Below are 17,911 nucleotides of genomic sequence, written 5' to 3' on the forward strand. Positions count from 1 at the left end.
AACATACTAATCATAAACCTATTTAGACATTTTTCTTAGCAGACTATTTCTTTATTAATATTGGACTCAATAATAATCAGAATAAAGATTTCTTCTAAGTAAAACAAAATTTCTTCTAAGTATATCAAAAAGTCTGAATACTAGAAATAATGCAGAATTCAACATGTATTTCATATTAATGCATCAGTAATTTTTTCTGTAGGGAGAGTACATTTGCAAACAATTAATGGAATATTTGTTATTATTTATAGGGAGCATTTTTCATTCTTATGATTATTGCTATATATTCATTGAATCTTTCACACTTAAAATTCTGATTAGAGTAATTAAATGGCTTTTTATTAAAGACATAAATAGCCAGTCTGAATGGTATTCAGCTGATAAGATAGCTATATAGAGAAACAGATATATCAACATGGATGTATATATATTTTTTTAAAGGTCAGAGCATATATTTGCTGATTTTATTTTCTCTATTACATTCTCAGAAGCTTCTACTGAATTACACCCCCAAGCTCTGAAAGACATCATTCACTTCCTTTTCAGTATGAATAACACTGACATTTGACAGCTACACAGATCTGATGGGGTTATACAACAGCCCATCCTCCCTATTCTCAATCCAATTAGACCTCTAATCCCCTAGATGAAAGGCCCAACTACTCATGTTCCTCATGACAACGACAGCTATTGATTATTTGTCACTGCAGCTAACACCTTCTCTCTGGAAGCTACTCTTGACAGAAGCAACCCTCCCAAATTAGACAGCACTTTATCTGCCCTAGAGGCCAAATGGCACAACAAGTAAAGGCTAATAAATGGTATAAAAATGAACAAATCATAACATTATGACAGTTTGATCGTTGCTAACAATTTTGCTGCTGAAGCTTGACACTTTTGGATCTGTTCCTTCTCTTAGCCCTTCAAAATGTGCTCCAATGTTGACTAAATTAAAGGCCAGAAAAATTAAGGCATTTGGCCACCATGGGTAAGCTAGGATGGATGTACTGTCAAGGGATACAGATGTCAATAACAGACTATCATTTGTCAATACAAACATTCCAGACATGCAAATGCTGATGTCTCACTTCTCCACTAGGTTGCACTCATACACCTCATGTCAAAAAGAAGCTGATAAAATTAATTTCCCAACTAGCTGCTTATTGCAATTAGCACAATATTTAAAAACATAAAATGTATGGTTCAATAATTACATGTGTCACATTAAAAATTTGTGCATTAAAAACTCTTCTGTTTAGGCAAAAGCAAAGGATTTATATCAACGTACCATGACAGAGAAAACTAAAGTAATCAAAGAAACCACAACTATTTCAATTCTTCTTTCAGGTATTTTGGTTATGAAATTTATCATTTAAAATATTTGGATAGGCATTTGCTCCACTTATACTTGAGTGTATATAAAAATAACAGGAATTAAATATACATTCCATGCATATCTACAGTAAGGATTTGGATATAATGATTGGAATTTCAGAATTTAAATAAATAAATAACACCAGACTTTTTGGCCCAGCAGATATTTCAAAAACTGTTGGATACTGCTTGAAGTCAATCAATTTTGAAATACATACCGTATAAAACAGACATTCCAAATATTAGCTGAGCACTGCAAAGAAGAATGCCTAGAAATTAAAACAGTAGTTTGACTTGACTCAAGTTTCCTGTGGTTGCAATTATGGTGAATTCAAGTATAACATGATTACCTTGCCCAAAGTTCCTATAACTTCTATTCCCTCAATGATTTTGTCCTTATCAGTAAGAATTAAGCCAGTATAGTTCTCTGTCTAGTTCCCTCCTTTACCTTTTGTATGACAAAGTTGTCAGTTAGGCATGTCAGGAATCTGTTTGATCTCTCATCTCCCACAAAGTTTATTTCCTTTTCATATTTAATTATTTTATTAGTTTTTCAAAGTATAAAATACAAAGAAAATGAAAATAAAGGGAAAGTAAGGGAGGAAAAAAGAAAGAGTAAAAAGAATAGGGGAAAAGGAAAGAAAGAAAGCTCTTCTAATTCTTTTTAGCACAGTAGAATAAGGTAATAATATATAACCTCAACTTTTTGCTTTTACATAATATATATTAGCTATTTCTAAAATAAAATAAAAAACTATCCAATCAGCAAACCTAAAATCAAGATTTCATTTCCCCCCCCACAAAGTCCAAAAATCATTTCCAAGTAGGAAAAAAGGTGTATTCTTTTCTTTAAAGCAGTCGATTCAGCCATCTCCACTAATTCAGTCAGAATAGAGCTGGAAGCAACTTTGGAGGTCTTTTAGTCCAACTGCCCGCTTAAGCAGGAGACTCTAGTCTATACTATTTCAGACAAATGAGCGTCCAGGTCTCTTCTTAAAAACCTCCAGTGAGGAAGCATCTACACCTTCTGACAGCAAACTGTTCCACTGGTTAATTGTCCTAACCGTTAAGAAGTTTCTCCTTAGGTTGCTTCTCTCCTTGTTTCTTGTCTTGCCTACAGGTGCTTTGATAAATAAGTCGACCGCCTCCTCTTTGTGGCAACCTCTCAAATACTGGAATACTGCTACCATGCCATCCCTAGTCCTTCTTTTCTCTACTCTAGCCACACCCAAATCCTGCAACTGTTCTTCATATATTTCAGTCTCCAGGCCTTAGTTACTCTTTTTTACACTTTTTCATAATGTGGTGATGAAAACTGGATGCAATATTCCAGGTGTGGCCTTACTAAGGCTTTATAAAGCAGTACTAATACTTCATGTGATGTTGATTATATACCTCTGTTTATACAACCAAGGATTGCATTAGTTTTTTTGGCTGCTGCCACACACTGCTGCCACATAGTTAAGTGATCATCCGCTAGGACTCCAAGGTTCCCTATCACAATTACTGTTTTTGACTGTCACAGTTACTGTTTTTGACTTCATTAACTTTTGCAGCTAGTTATCCATTGTGGGAATTAAACTAGCTTTCCATTTTACAGCATTCTTGTTGCTGACAGCATTTTTTCCCCAAGTTCTTTGTCCATTAAGTCTAAAAGAAGTCTCTAGGTGTATCTCTATATTCACTTTAAGAATCTTCTGTATTAAGATGTGAATACTACTTCACTATTTCTTTGCTTTGTCACAGGTCCACCACAGATGATAAAAAATTTCTTCTTTACACCTACACTTTCAACATATATAATTACATACGAAGTACCTTTATTTTGACAATTTATCCAATTTGTGTACCAATTATGGTACATAATTTTATAAACATTTTCGTTTAAGTCATAACTTAATGTAAATTTTAAACCAGGTTTTCCTATTGTTCAAGCATTATTTCATACCCAAAATTATTTTTACCCATTGAATCATACAATGCCTCACATACAGGTAACCCTCGAGATATGAGGGTTCCTTTAGCGAATTTTCATCATAACGAATTTATTCAGAAAGGGTACTACTTATATTAGAAATGCAAAACTGCGATAAAAAAATAGACCTCTGTACCATGTGACTTGGATTCAATCACTGCTGCAGTGGCTGCCATTTTTAAGTCTCTGAGTTTCCTGTGCTGTTCGGAGTTATGATGCAATTTCCTTGAAGCTGGCAGTTGTTTTGTTTCTCCCTAGTCACATGGCCAAACAAGAGCCAGTGATTTTTGCAGCTAGTGCGGCACTGAGTTTGTTTGTATTTTCTTGGTGCTGCATGGAGGATCTGCTGCCTGGGCTTGAAAACTGGAGTGCTAGAACTGTTTCTGTAAATATTTTGAAATATTCTTTTTTGTTACTCTATTGTACTGCATACTCTATTGCACTGTTTGTTTGTAAACACTTTGGGAACTGCTCTACTTCTTTTAAGTACTGTACAATACTTTGCAAACTACAGTATTGTGTTTGTAAGTACAGTTCTTTGCAAAGATAAAGTTTATTTGCATTTGTTTTGCAACTGCTTGTAGAAATGCTAGCCAGCATCTACATAAATCTCTTCTCTAAACCAGGGGTCGCCAACCTTTTGGACCTCAGGGACCAACAAACTCATAATTTTAAATCCCAGGGACCACTAACCAGTTCTGTGGGCGTAGCCTAATTTGTGGGTGTGGCTTGGTGGTCATGTGACTGGCTGGGCATGGCTCGTATGTAAATAATATAAATATTTATATAAATATTGATTTTTTTTATAAAAAAGAGCAACTTTTATCCAAAAGCAGGCAAAGCAGGCAGGCAGATTGAGTTTCTCACAGAATCATTCAGTGATCTATATATCTGCCATCAGCTAGCTCAGACTCTCAAATTTGCTTGTGGTAAGTCTGCACATAGAACCTTCAGTCCTAAGGGAGGTTTGGCTATGTTTAAAAGCAGAGCCAAAGATCTAAAGACTAGCTAGAAAGTAAGAAATCCAACCATTTCCTGCTTCCTAGCTAATCTAAATCTCCAGGCACAGCAAAACAGATGATGGTCAGAAAAAGGAAAAATAGCAATTTAGCAGGCAAGTTTGCAGGGTAAGGAGTGGGCGGGGAGGGTTCCTGCAGGCCATGTGGGAGGCGCAGCCTTATTTTTCTGTGCAGCCTGGCTTAATTGCTTTGGGAGGTTTGCTCTGGGGGTGACATTTCTCTGCGGCCCACTAAAATTTTCTCAGTCCACCAGTGGGCTGCGGCCCACTAGTTGGCAACCACTGTCTAAACTGCTGATTTTCAAATTTGCAAACTATTTATATGAGTTTTTGTATTTTGGAGAGGCTGGTGCTGATCAGAATAATGTTTTTTTTAAGAAGTTTTAAATCTAAATTGCCTCCAGAAGTTGTGAGTGTCCCAACACTGGAGGCTTTTAAGAAGAATCTGGATAGGCATTTATTAGAAATACTCTTTGTGAGAGCAGTGGGTTAGATTAGATGACCTTAAGGTCCCTTCCATCTCTGTTACTATTACAAGCCAAGAGTTCTGTAAATCCCTCCCCCATCTCCCTCCCTCCCTCCCTGGCTGGATATTGTTAATTAGTGGCAGGTGGGTTTTTTAAAGAAGCAACTGCAATTGGAGAGTTCTGTACATTACCGCCCCATCCCCCTCTGGGCAGCTGTCTGAAGATTCTTCAACTGATCAGCAGCAAGAGGTGTTTTTTTTTTAAACTGCAAATGTAGAGCTCTGCAAGCCTGCTTGGAGGCAATTTAGTTCCTCCTCCTGGGGAAACAGCTGATTGGCAGTCCTGCGGGAAGTAAGTCAGATATTCATTCATTTAATGAGCCATTTGATTCAATTAATGAATTTGATTTTAAAAATTGAGTCTGATTCATCTGATGAATTTTTTGACTTACGAATCTAATGGGCAGGCTCCATTAGGTTCACCATGTTTAAAAAGTATTATTTGAACATCAGTCCACCAGTCTGGCCTCATCATTTTTTTTCCTAAAAAGTTTCTGGAGTGATATTAAAGAGGCATCTTCACAGAGAACCTTACTTTATTATTCCAAATTCTTAGGATGGCACGTTTTAAAAAGTGGCTGTTGAAATCAACACTATTTTAACCTTATCATACAATAAGTAGGCATACTAAATATTAATTGACCCCTCCAAATCAGGTGACCTCTTGATTTGGGTGGAGAGTCATCTGTCTGTTAAGCCAGCTCAAACAACAAACATCAAAATACAACTTCAAATGTTGATAAACCCAAACCTCCTCTTTCTTTAGCATCTTGCAGGAATTTATTTCTAACTCTTGGTTTTTTTGCCTCGTCATATAAATTTAGAAATATTCATTTGCCATTGTTTAAATGGAGTGTCAGTTGTAAGTATTGATAAAAGTCTGAAATAAAAACATCTTTGGTAAAACACTCATCTTACTGACAGAGATTATATCCAATAAAGATAGTTGTAGTTTATCCCATCTTAATAGAGCTTTTTTGATATCATTCCACAGAAGTACAAAATTCTTTTAAAACAAATTGGAATTTGTACTTGTCAGTTATTCCAAGATATATTCACCTTTTCATCCACCTTCTGGTCAATATTTCATAGTCCTGAGAGGTCATATTCTTAAAAAGCACTGTTATTTCTGTTTGTTTATTTTGAAGCCTGCTAAAGTTGTAAAGTCATTTAGTTTCTTCATCAAGTATTCCATGTCAGCTTTTGGATCTTACAAAAATATAAGTCATGGGCAAATGCTCTCAATTAAAAATGCTTTTTAATATGTTGCCTGTTATTTTCTCCTCTGGGCCTCAGAAAGGCAAAAAATGGAGGCGGGGCTGAGTCCCACTCCATTTTTTTTTTTGCCTTCCTGGGCTTCAGCAAGAGGAATCCCGACACAGCTGATCGTATGAACAGCTGATTGTCAGGAGGGAGAAAAAAAAGAAATACCTTAAGAGGCGAGCGTTAGGCGGGCGGGGTGAGTGAGCATTGGGCAGGCAGGGCAAGCGAGCCAGCAGACTGAGTGACCAGGTCGGGGGCATGGCCATCCAGAACTTACTACCAGTTCAGCGACCCATGCCAAATCCTTGCTGCCGGTTCATCCGATCCGGTGCAAAAATACAACCACTGATTTTAATGATTCAATAATATTCAAAATATTTTTGCATTGTCTCTTAACTGTCTTTGTGGCAAAAAAGCCAGACTGATTTTCATAGATTTTTGCCTGTAAAACCTTCTTCAACCTTTTTGGCAATATTGCAGCAAAAAGTCTATAGTTTTTTATCCTCGGAACATCTTGACCCTCCTTTGATAGTAGCGTAATATTGGCTTCTTTCTAGGTTTGAGGCAACTTTTATTTATTTACTTATTTTTATTTATTTATTTGATTTGTCAATCACTTACAAGATAAGAGGTATAAGTATAGTTATGAAAACATGAAATGGATACATATAAGAAAAATAAAAGAAACAATAGGACAGGGACGGTAGGCACGATGGCACGCTTATGCACGCCCCTTACAGACCTCTTAGGAAAGGGGTGAGGTCAATAGTAGACAGTCTAAGGTTAAAGTTTTTGGGGTTTGAGGAAGAAACTACAGAGTCAGGTAGTTAGCTTCCTATAGCTTCCATTTAATGACTGTAGGAGTTGGTCCTCAAAATATTTATAATACTGACTTGTGAGACAATCTGGGACCTGGGCTTCATCTTTTTTTTTTAAATTAATATTTCAAAGGCAGTTACTGAATTGTTCATAATTGTTTCCAAGCATGTGAAAGTTTAGTTGTGTTTACTTTATGAATAATTACCTATTTTTTGCGTATAAAATTCCACCTCTTGTAAAGGTTGGAATAAAAGTTATAAAAGAACATTTTAATGAAGTTACTGTGAGTACCATGTTACTTCATAGATTTCCTCTATCATATTTTTTTCTTTCCTTTCTTAATTTATGCCAGCTACCTTCCTGGTTTATATGCAAATTCAAAATGTTTTTGTTTCACATAATTAAATTTGGATTCTATTTCCTGAATTGTTAACATGGACAATTATTGACATAGCAGTTTAAATAGGTATAAGGTTTTAGAATCCATTGTTGTCTTTTGCAAAATAATTTATTTCTAATTTCATCCAATAATTTTTGCAACTTTTATTTTCTAGATGATTCTGTATTATAAAATAACCTCTCATGACCACTTTATTGGCATCCCAAACAGTTATTTAAATTATCTTTTATTCTTTGTTGACCAAATATGATTGGACACATAAGGAATTTGTCTCCGTTGCGTAAGCTCTCAATGTACATACAAACAAAGAAATATAATCATACGACACCACTACTATAAGACAGGGGTCAGCAACCTTAAACACTCCAAGAGCGTGGCCAACTTGACGTTACTCATTCCCACCCAGTCACATGACCCCTCCCAGCGACGCTTACCAGTTGTGCTCCCTGTGTTTTCTTTTCTGTGGAAAACAGCTCTCCCCCCTCTCTCTCTCCCTCCTCTCTCTTATCTCTCTCTCCTCTTCTCTCTCTCTCTCTCTCTCCCCCCTCTCTCTCATGTGTGTGTGTGTTCCCTCTTGAATCATTTCCAAAAACAGGCGAGGGTTGGGTTTGGTTTTTTGCTGATGTTGTTCTTCCTTTTTCTTTGGGTGCTTTTTACTATATGATTTAAATCAAGAGTCAGTTAAGGATCCCAGATAAATGAAACTCTTTTATCCCCCAGCAATGGCTGTCGGCTGAACCCACCATAGTTGGCCCTGCTCCTCGTCCTCCCCTCCCAGTCACTCCTCACCTGGCCTGAGAAGGTAAGGGCAACAGCAGGGGATGGAGACTTGCTTCACGTTGTAATGGGCTCCAGGAGGAGGATGGGATGCCATCTCCCCCATTGGGAAGTACACTAAATTTAACTGTTGTGCAAGGCACTGCAATCGACGTCCCTCCTCCTTCTGGAACCCATTACGATGCAGAATATCGCAGTGGAGAGCAGGTCACATGTCTCCCTAAGTGACCAAGGTGTGTTTCTGCACCAAGCGCCGGAAGAAGCGCCCGTGAGATGAGGCTAGGACAGGGGCGCTTTGCTCCTGCTCTAGAATATGGAGCGAGTCTTCATCCCCTGCCGTCGCCCTTGCCTTCTCAGGCCAGGTGAGGAGTGACTGGGAGGGGAGGGTGAGGGGCAGGGCCAGCTAGTGGTGGGCTCAGCCGACAGAGCCACAGCAGGGGGACGAAAGAGCCGCATGCAGCTCTGGAGTTGTGGGTTGCCGACACCTGGTATAAGATAATAAGAAAGATGAGAAGGATAATAATAATACAGCCATATTATATAAGTAAATTTCCATAGACATAAGACAGTGCTGTGGGAATTAGGTGTTCAGGAGAGAGATGGCATGAGGGGAAAAACTGTCTTTGTGTTTAGTTGTTTTGGCATGCAATGCTCTATAGTGACATCCTGAGGAGAGGAACTGAAACAGTTTCTCAACCCTCTTTCTGGCTTGTGCAGTACATAGGTCTTCAATGGAAGGCAGGCTGGTTGCAATTGTTTTTCTGAAATCCTAACTAAGTCTCTACTTGTCCTATTTGTTTCCTACACCAATGCAGGCAGTTATAGAAATACAAATGTCTGACTTCTGGTGGCATTTCCGTCGAGGATGGATGGAGACCGTGATTGTGCACAGCTTCAATCCGTGCTTACCCTGTTGGACGGGACCAGAACCATCAGACCCACCTCGGAGGGGTGGGGGAGGAGAGGGAGACCGGCAGCCAAGGTGAGGGGAGCTGCATCTCCCCTCCCTGGCTTGGTATACTCCTCTGCAAGATAGGGATAATGGCTGCCCTGAAGACGGGAAGCTATTGGGACTTAAGTGTGTGCTGGAGCGGTGAAGTGGTGAGCAGTGTGTAACCATATAAGAGAAACTGATTTTTTTTTGTTTCAATAACCCTGAAAAGCAGAAACAAAGATTCCTTGCTTGAGAGTTTAACAGTGGCGAATGGAAAACAAGAGGACAATATAAGGTAAATAAAAAACTGGACTACAAAGGAGCTAAAGCGAAATTAAGGATGGAATTGGGAATAATATACAGAACCTGGCATCAATTAGGCATTGGATAAAATGCTGAACTTGCTTGAAATTGATTATACTTTTTTAAAAAAGCCAATGGTTGAAATGGTTGAAAATTAACATTAATATAATTGAAAAAAGGGGAAAAAAAGAACTTTGAAAAGTGGAAGCGATATAGAGCGCCACCTAATGGTACAAGACATTTTTTCCTGGATGACTTTATGGAAAATTACTGGTCTTTTAAATGCATGAATGAGAAAAGATATGAAATAAAAGACTGTAACACAACAAGAATCCTGCAAGCTTAAAAGAAACAGGGGGAGATTACAGCAAGAGGATAAATGAAGATAACATCTTGGGACTGTTGGGGGTTGACTGTGCAAAGGAAATAGAAGAACCAATAAGAAAAAGAGAAACAAACTGAGTCTCTTGGTAAGGATTACAATTAACTTTAAGATAAAGAATAACTCAACTGATTAAAAAAAATGGAAGAAGCAAGCAAAGAATTTAAGCTGGAACTGCAAACAGTGAAAGAAATGTTAAAAGAAAGAAGGTGACTATTGGTCATACTGGCAGAAAAAGTAATGCAATTTATAGCAGAACAAAGGAACCCTAGAGAGGAAGAGCCAAAGGAAGAAGAAAACAGCCCAGATGGACATGAAGATTTAGAGACATTGCCAAAAGACACAAAAAGAATTAAAACTAAGACATTGATGACAGAGATAATAAATAAAAGAGAAAACGTTCCCAAGAGTAAACAAAAGAAGAACAAGCTGTACAGGAAGAAATTTCAAAAGAGAGAAAAGGGAAGGGTGGGAGGAAAGATGGGTGATTGGCAGATGGAAATAAAAGTAATATTAGAGAAAAAAAGAGAGACAAAGAGGAAAGGCCAGAAAAACTTAGCAAAGGAAAAGCTGGCTAAAACTAAGAGAAATGACAAGGCCGAGAGATTCAGAGATAAGGGTTAGACATAGCATAAAACATGGGAATATATCTTTGTATTTTTTATTAGAAATGTAAACTGGGGAGATTTGAAGTTTATAACTTACTGGAAATTACCTTAAGATTATTAGATAATTATAAATGAGAAAAATGAAGATTGAGTGAGCGATATTAAGAGGGTTTTATTGTTATCAATCCTTTCATACATACATACATGCATATATATATATACACACACATATACATACATACATATACATATACATACACACACACACACACACACACACACACACACACACACGTTTTCTTAAGTTTTCGCAGGTATTTATATGTATGGTATTCAGCTTTGTTCGGGTATTTTCCCATGTCATTATAATTGTGCTTTTAAAGTTGTAGCAACGTTTAGAAATTAGAACATGACAAGAAAGCCCCCAATAAATCACAACAACACCTGAAACAATTAGTATACGTTTCCAACAGAGAACTCACCAAAACAGAAACAGATGTCCTAACCAAAGGATTTAATTATGCTATAGCATCAAAAAAAATCCCCACAGAATCCATCATATGTGGAGTGGAATCCAGCCTAACTAAATTAAATACAGATGAAGCTGATAGAACAAGACACCAAGTCACTAACATCCTATGCACAAGCAAACCACCCAAAAGCAACTTGCACAAAGAGTGCCTGCAAGCACTCTTGCATATCCTGCATATCCAGTGCCTAAAAGCCCTGCAAGCCTTAAGAACAACAGCAGCATACTTCCAGCAGATAAAGGTAATGCCACAGTAGTAAGAGATAGAAAAGACTACGAAACAAAATTGACAGACCTACTCCAAGATTCCACATACAAACCCATCAATAGACACATAGGCATAAATAACATCGACATGCTGGGCAAAAGATAATCAACAAGTCAAAAAGGGAACAAAAAACAAAATACCTCCCACCAGGAATCAACACCTAGATGATCATAAACACCAACATTAACATCTGACTAACAACCAAGATGTAAACAATACCAAAACAAGGAACTGCCAAGCAGGCTAATAGTAGATTTAGGTTTTTGAAAGCTGCATGCTAATGTATTATGCCAAAATGTACTTGCTTCTAGTGCTGAAATATACTTGCTCTTTATTTATGGGGATAAATAGAAATACTACTTTGCTTTCTTTGTTAAAACTCTTAAGCAAGACCACACCGACACACATACAGAGGATATTCAGAGAAAAACAAAAAACAATTCAAAGTCACTGTCATGGCTGGATTTGCAAACCCAGTTTACAGCCTGACAAGAAGGGAGGGGAGGAAGTTGGTTGGAATTCAAGGGAGGGGGTAATGGAATGCAAGAGCACAGATTCTGCAGAGACATACCAGCATTCCAAGGTCACTGGCTGGGAAAATTCATCAGAATCTGTTCCCCAAACAAACTAATAATTGATTGGATGGAGTAAAGTGACAATGATAGAGCCAAGGAAAAAAAGGGAATGTGTAACTATGCTGTTTGCATGTGAAACATTAGAATTGGCTTTACTACTGCCGTATCCATATCTACTCAGTAAATTATACTCTTGGAAACAAAAAAAATGGCCCAGGAGTCTTTATTTGCTGCATGCACCGAGTGGGATAGTTGACAGTCACTTTCATTGGAACCGATTCATTACTCACCTTAATTCAATATATCACACTTTTTTTCCTGCTTTTTTCAACCTGACCTTTTAAGCTAGATATTGTCTGTCAACTCAGTTGCATGCAAGGCAGTGACAAGCAAGATTAGATGTCAGATATAAAAGATATCAGCAGAGAATACTAGTTAGCTAAAAGAGATTTCAATTAAACATAAAGAACTGTTTTTAAAATTCAAATATGGTAATACTATATTCAGGATATGCAAGCATTTTCAAAAAGTTTTACATTTTTAGAATCTTTTAAAATTTTAGAATAGTTGCTTGAGTATTGATAATTATCCTTTAAAATTAATGACTCATTTATAGTTTATGAAAGTCAATTCTGAATGCTAAAAAACCTCTTTTAAAAAGCATACAAGTAGAAAAAAAAATCCACTGCGCTATTCAGCTTCCCCATTTTTTCAATCTAATTCTTAATAATTCTTTCTTCCAGCAAATGTGTGTACGTGTAAAGTACAGTAGTTTCTTTCAGTAATCTGGACTCTATGGTCCTATTAATGTATCCTGAGAAAGATTAGCATTTTTAGCAGCTGCATCACATAATGGCTCAGATTCTACCCACAACCCCATTCCAGTCACTTATATTACTTGTAGCAAGGTGGCTTTCATCTGTAATCCCCCAAATTAATTTGTTCTGAATCAAAGAACTGGTGAATTTTTATATTAATTTTGAACAACTCCTTGCTAAAGCCTTCTATTTTTAAGCATTCCTTTTAGTACCAAGAATGGCTTGCCTTAAGGCAACAAAGGATAACTTTCATCTGAGAAATTCAGATAAGATTGTCTTAGGTACATAAAACTTCCGATTCCAGTGTGCACATCCAAGTTTTTAATATTATTTAGTTACCTTTTGTGCAGCAAGATGGAGAGCTGTCCTCTGACTATGGTCCGCTTTATCAACATCTGTTCCTGTCTTCAATAAAACCTCAGCACAGTCTAGTCTATCAGCCAAGATGCAATACATGAGAGGAGTTCTTCCAAACTGGTCCTCTTTGTCTTTCAAATCAGGATTGCCTAAGAATGTAAGCAGTATCATTAGGTTTTATATAACTTGCATAAACAGTATGCACATACCTTATGAAAAAAAAAATGAATGACACATTTAAAAAGGAAATGCTATCCTAGTAACTCAACATCAATAGACATGGATATTAGTAAGATATTAGAGATGGTTCCATTAAGAAGATATTTTACAAATATAAAGCTAGAATTCCTGGCAATGATTTACTTAATGTTATTTAAGGAAGTGAAGGAGCATTGGTAGACTTACCTGTGAATGCGCCTTCTCAGATGGTGGAGACAGGATCCATGCATGGGATGTATTCAGCTCTGTTTGGCTATAGACTGAATAGAAAAACTGAAGACACCCCGCCCCTCCGGGCCACAGTCTCCAGTTCTGCATGAAGTCGAGGCTGTCCTATATACTCTGCATGAGTCCAATCTTTGTATAACATTCATGATTAGCAACAACTTAAAATTTAGTCCAATACACAACATGAGTGCCAGATTCTAATAAATGGGTGGGTCTGGATCCTGTCTTCACCATCTGAGAAGGCACATTCACAGGTATGTCTACCAACGCTCCTTCTCCAGAATGGTTTCGACAGGATCCATGCATGGGACATACAAAAGCAATGTCCGTTGGGAGGGATTCTAACCGTGATGAAACTGATCTTCTGGCAAAACCTTTTGGAGCACTCTCCTTCCAAACGCCACTTCCGCGGAAGCAAAAGAGTCCAGTTTATAATGTCTAACAAATGGTGAGGGAGTAGACCAAGTCACCTCCTTACATATTTCTTCCACCGAAGCCTGAGTACTCCAAGCTGCTGTAGTGGCTGCACTACGTGTTGAGTGAGCCGTGATGTGACCCCTGTGCTTTGTAAATGTTAGCGATGGTTGCTCTAATCCATCTGCCTATGGAAGAAGACAACACCCTTTGTCCCAAGTATTTCTGATGATAAGAAATAAACATTGCTTCCGTCTTTCTAAAGGGAACTGTCCTTTTTATGTAGATATGGAGAGCTCTCCTTACATCTAAGGTATGCCAAAGTTTTTCTTTAGGGTGAGATGGATTAGGACAAAAATTTGGAAGAACAATTTCTTGCACCCTATGGAAATGAGAATTGACTTTTGGTATAAAGGTAGGGTCCAATCTTAAAACAACTTGATTGGTGTGAAAAATACAGAGATCAGGTCTTATTGACAGAGCTGCAAGCTCAGATATCTGTCTGGCAGACGTAATTGCCACAAGAAAAATTACTTTATACGATAAGTGTTGTAGATTGACAGTTCTCAAAGGCTCAAAAAGTGAAAGAGTAAGGGCTTGCAGTACCCTGGAAAGGTCCCATGATGGAAATCTATGAATGACCCCTGGTCTTAAATTTGTTGCCCCTTTAAGGAAACGCCAAATTAAAGGATCTTGTGACAATAAATCTGAACTGGTACATGAAATTACCGATGAAAGCGCTGCAACCTGTCTACGAAGAGTTGCTGGGGCAAGACCCTTGTCCAATCCTTGTTGTAAAAATTCCAAAACCTGCGAGATGGAAGCCTCTCCAGGATCTGAGCCCTTATCCTTGAACCAATTACAAAAAACTCTCCAGGTAGCCTCATAAATCCTAATGGTGGATTGTCTTCTCCCTGTCTGTATAGTATTAATAACCTGTGTGGAAAGATCCACCTTTTCTAACAGTCTCCTTTCAAGTGCCAGGCGGCCATTGAGGCTCTGGGTGTAGAATTGGCCCCTGGCTGAGAGACACCCATTCGGGAGGAATCCTCCACGGACATGACACTGACAAACTGACCAAGTCTGCAAACCACGGCCTCCTGGGCCAATACAGTGCTACAAGGAGAATGTCCACTTTCTGCTGTAAGGTCTTCCTGATGACTGCTGAGATGAGAGGTAATGGAGGGAAGGTATAAAGGGGTCCTTTTGGACACTGGCAACAAAGGGCATTGACTCCCTCCGCTCTCCGGGACGGAAACCTGGAGAAGAAACGAGGCAGTTGATGATTCGACTCAGATGCAAACAGATCCAACAGTGGGTGACCAAATCTGCTGGAAATGTCTTGAAAAAGAAGAGGATGCAACCTCCACTCTCCCTGATCTATTGTAGATCTACTTAGCCAATCTGTCCTGACATTATAAGTCCCTGAAATGTGTTCAGCTTTGATTGAAATCATTTTTTTTCTGCCCATGTACAGAGACAAAAAGCTTCTTTTTGTAATGACTTTGACTGTGTTCCTCCCTGACGATTAATATGTGCCTTAGTAGCCACATTGTCTGTTAGGATTAAGGTGTCTTGTCCTCTGACTCTGGCCTTAAATTCCTTGAGCTAGATGGACTGCTCTTAATTCTAACCAAGTGATATTATGCTTAAGGTCCTGAGTAGTCCAAATGCCCTGTGCTACCAGTTCTTGACAATGGGCCCCCCATCCTGAGAGACTAGCATCAGTAGTTATTGTTGTAAACTCCCTGTCTTTAAAGCAGCATCCTTTATCTAATGCCGAAGAGGTCCACCAACGTAAGGATATTAAAACCTTGGTTAGCAATCTCACTTGGATGGGAGAGGTGCCTTTCATGGATCTCTGAAAGGGTAATAAGAACCACTGCAATTCCCGAGAATGTAGTCGTGCCCATGGCACTATATCAATGCAGGATATCATTTTGCCTAACAATTTTGACATTTAGGCTGGGGATGCTCTTTTTATGAAATAAAAATGGGCTGCTAGTTTTATAATGTCCTCTCTTTCTTGTTGAGGGAGAAAAACTAATTCTGATTCGGTATCTATTATTGCCCCTAAATGTAGGACTCTGGTAGACGGTTCCAAATGACTCTTTTCTTGATTAACCAAAAAACCATGAGACTGTAATGTTTGTAAGGTGATGGCTAAGTCTCTAATAGCTAACTTGTGGGAGACTGATTGTATTAAAATATTGTCCAAGTAAGCCAGAATCCTAATTGGAACAGTTCGAAGATGGGCTATTAAAGGTGCTAGGATTTTAGTAAATGCTCTGGGTGACAATGCCAACCCAAAGGGGAGTGCTCTACACTGAAAATGTTGACCAGCATAGCAAAATCTTAAATACTTGCTGTGGTCAGGTGAAATTGGAATATGCAAATATGCTTCGGTAAGATCAATTGAAACTAAATAGTCCCCATGTCTCACACCCTTCAAGATAGATTGAAGCGTGTGCATCTTGAACCTACGATAAATAACAAAAGAGTTTAGTCTTTTTAGATTTAAAATAGTCCTCCATCCCCCTGATGATTTTGGAACAAGAAATAACATGGAATAGAAGCCTTGGCCCTGTTGTTGATCTGGGACTGCTTCAATAGTTTGTATTGTCAGTAGGTGCTGAATTGACTCCTCCATTTGTCTCCTTTTGTGTATGTCTGCAGATACTGGACACCTAAAAAAATCTTAGGGGCTTGGCTCAAAATTCAAGTGCCAGACCTTCCCTTGTCTGCCTAACCCAAAGATCCGAGGTCATTTCCTCCCATTGGTCTGCAAAACTTTGCAATTTACCACTGACAGGAATACCCAAGTGACTATTTGAATTTTCTAAATGATCTGTTTGATGAGCCACAGAATGGTCGTTTCGACTGTTGTTGAGATCTTGCCTTGTAGTTGCTGCTTGTGGCCTGTTGAAAAGGTTGCCTCTGGCCAAAATTTGCTTGACTTCTTTGATTGGTAGACCTGTAGAAGGGTACACGAAAAGAACGTCTGTAATAGGGAGAGAATTTGTTGTCTGCCTTCTTTAAGACTGATGGCAATATCTTATGTTTGTCCCAAGATTCGATGAGAACAGGATCTAACGATGCCCCAAATAGCTTTCCCCCTTTTTATGGTGCGGATGCCAGCTTCCATTTCTTATTGGTATTGGCCTGCCAGTACCTGAGCCAGAGTAATCTGCGTGCAGCCATCACCGAAGACATGATTCGAGATGCGAATTTGACAGAATTCAAAGTTGCGTCAGCTGTATATTCCGATGCAGCTATAACTTTGTTAAAGTCTAAGTGGGCTTTTATATTGCCTGTTGGTACCTGCTGCTGCATTTGTCTTTAGCCATATCACAGTGGCCCTGGTAAAAAAGGATGCCGCTGTGGCAGTTTTGACTACCCATGCGGCTGCCAGGTGTGTCTTATGCCACATTGAATCAGCCCTTTTGTCCTCTCCTTTAAAGACATCAAGTTCGTCATTGAGAGTAGTTGAAGAAGATGCTAAAGCTAACACTTGGTCATCAACCTCGGGTAGCTGTAAAGTTGCTGCTAACGGTGTGTCAACATTGTACATTTTTTTTGTCAAAGGCCATAATTCCAGGCCCTGCACCGGGCACCTCAAGCTGTCTCTGCACCATATTAAAGAAAATTTCATACGAAGGGATGACATCCGCTTCCACTTTTGGGTCCATGAAAAGCGCTTTGTGAGAAGCACAAGGCGTCTCTTTGTTCAATTCTAGGCCGGTTGCACTCTTGGCCTCAGCTAATAATGCTTTAAATAAATGTGGTTTAAACAGGCCTTTAGTATCAGATACCTCTGGCTCTATTTCCTCCTCTGAAAGGGAATCTATTTCCCCTTTGTCTACTAAACAATAGGAGTGTTCATCCGCTGATGTGGCAGGAGAACATGTTCTGGTTCTAAGAGTCAGTCCAGGAGGATGGGGATATTTTTTACGATGGAGGGAATCTACTCTTGAATCTGCCTGCATTGGATTAGTTATCTGAAATCCTCCCATCACTCCTTGCCCAATCAGTTGTGTGAACCACTGCTGGACCACCAGAGGCATCAATTGACCTTCTGTTTTAGTGTGTTGAGTTTGTAGAGGTCCAGGTAATGAATGAGCCAT

The 17,911-nt window shown here is 38.6% G+C and overlaps 1 protein-coding gene across 4 annotated transcripts in view; it reads right to left on the bottom strand.

Annotated features, from left to right (window-relative positions):
- Positions 1-17,911, bottom strand: part of INVS (inversin) — a 113,156-nt gene that overhangs the window by 76,779 nt on the left and 18,466 nt on the right. For 2 of the 4 annotated variants that reach the window (XR_015745820.1, XM_026678326.2), the window contains exon 3: positions 12,909-13,075. Coding sequence is in view for 1 of the 4 variants with exons in the window: in XM_026678326.2 (XP_026534111.1) it covers positions 12,909-13,075 (167 nt within the window). In the remaining 3 variants the exon portion in view is untranslated. Of the gene's footprint in view, positions 1-1,592; positions 1,644-7,809; positions 7,896-12,908; positions 13,076-17,911 lie in introns of those variants that run through there. The other 2 variants (XM_087946473.1, XM_087946474.1) reach the window with 2 other exon arrangements.

Source organism: Notechis scutatus, chromosome Z, assembly GCF_049901735.1.
Source record: "Notechis scutatus isolate UNSWTSFEM ecotype Mainland chromosome Z, rNotScu1.2, whole genome shotgun sequence".
NCBI classification, from domain to species: Eukaryota; Metazoa; Chordata; class Lepidosauria; order Squamata; family Elapidae; genus Notechis; species Notechis scutatus.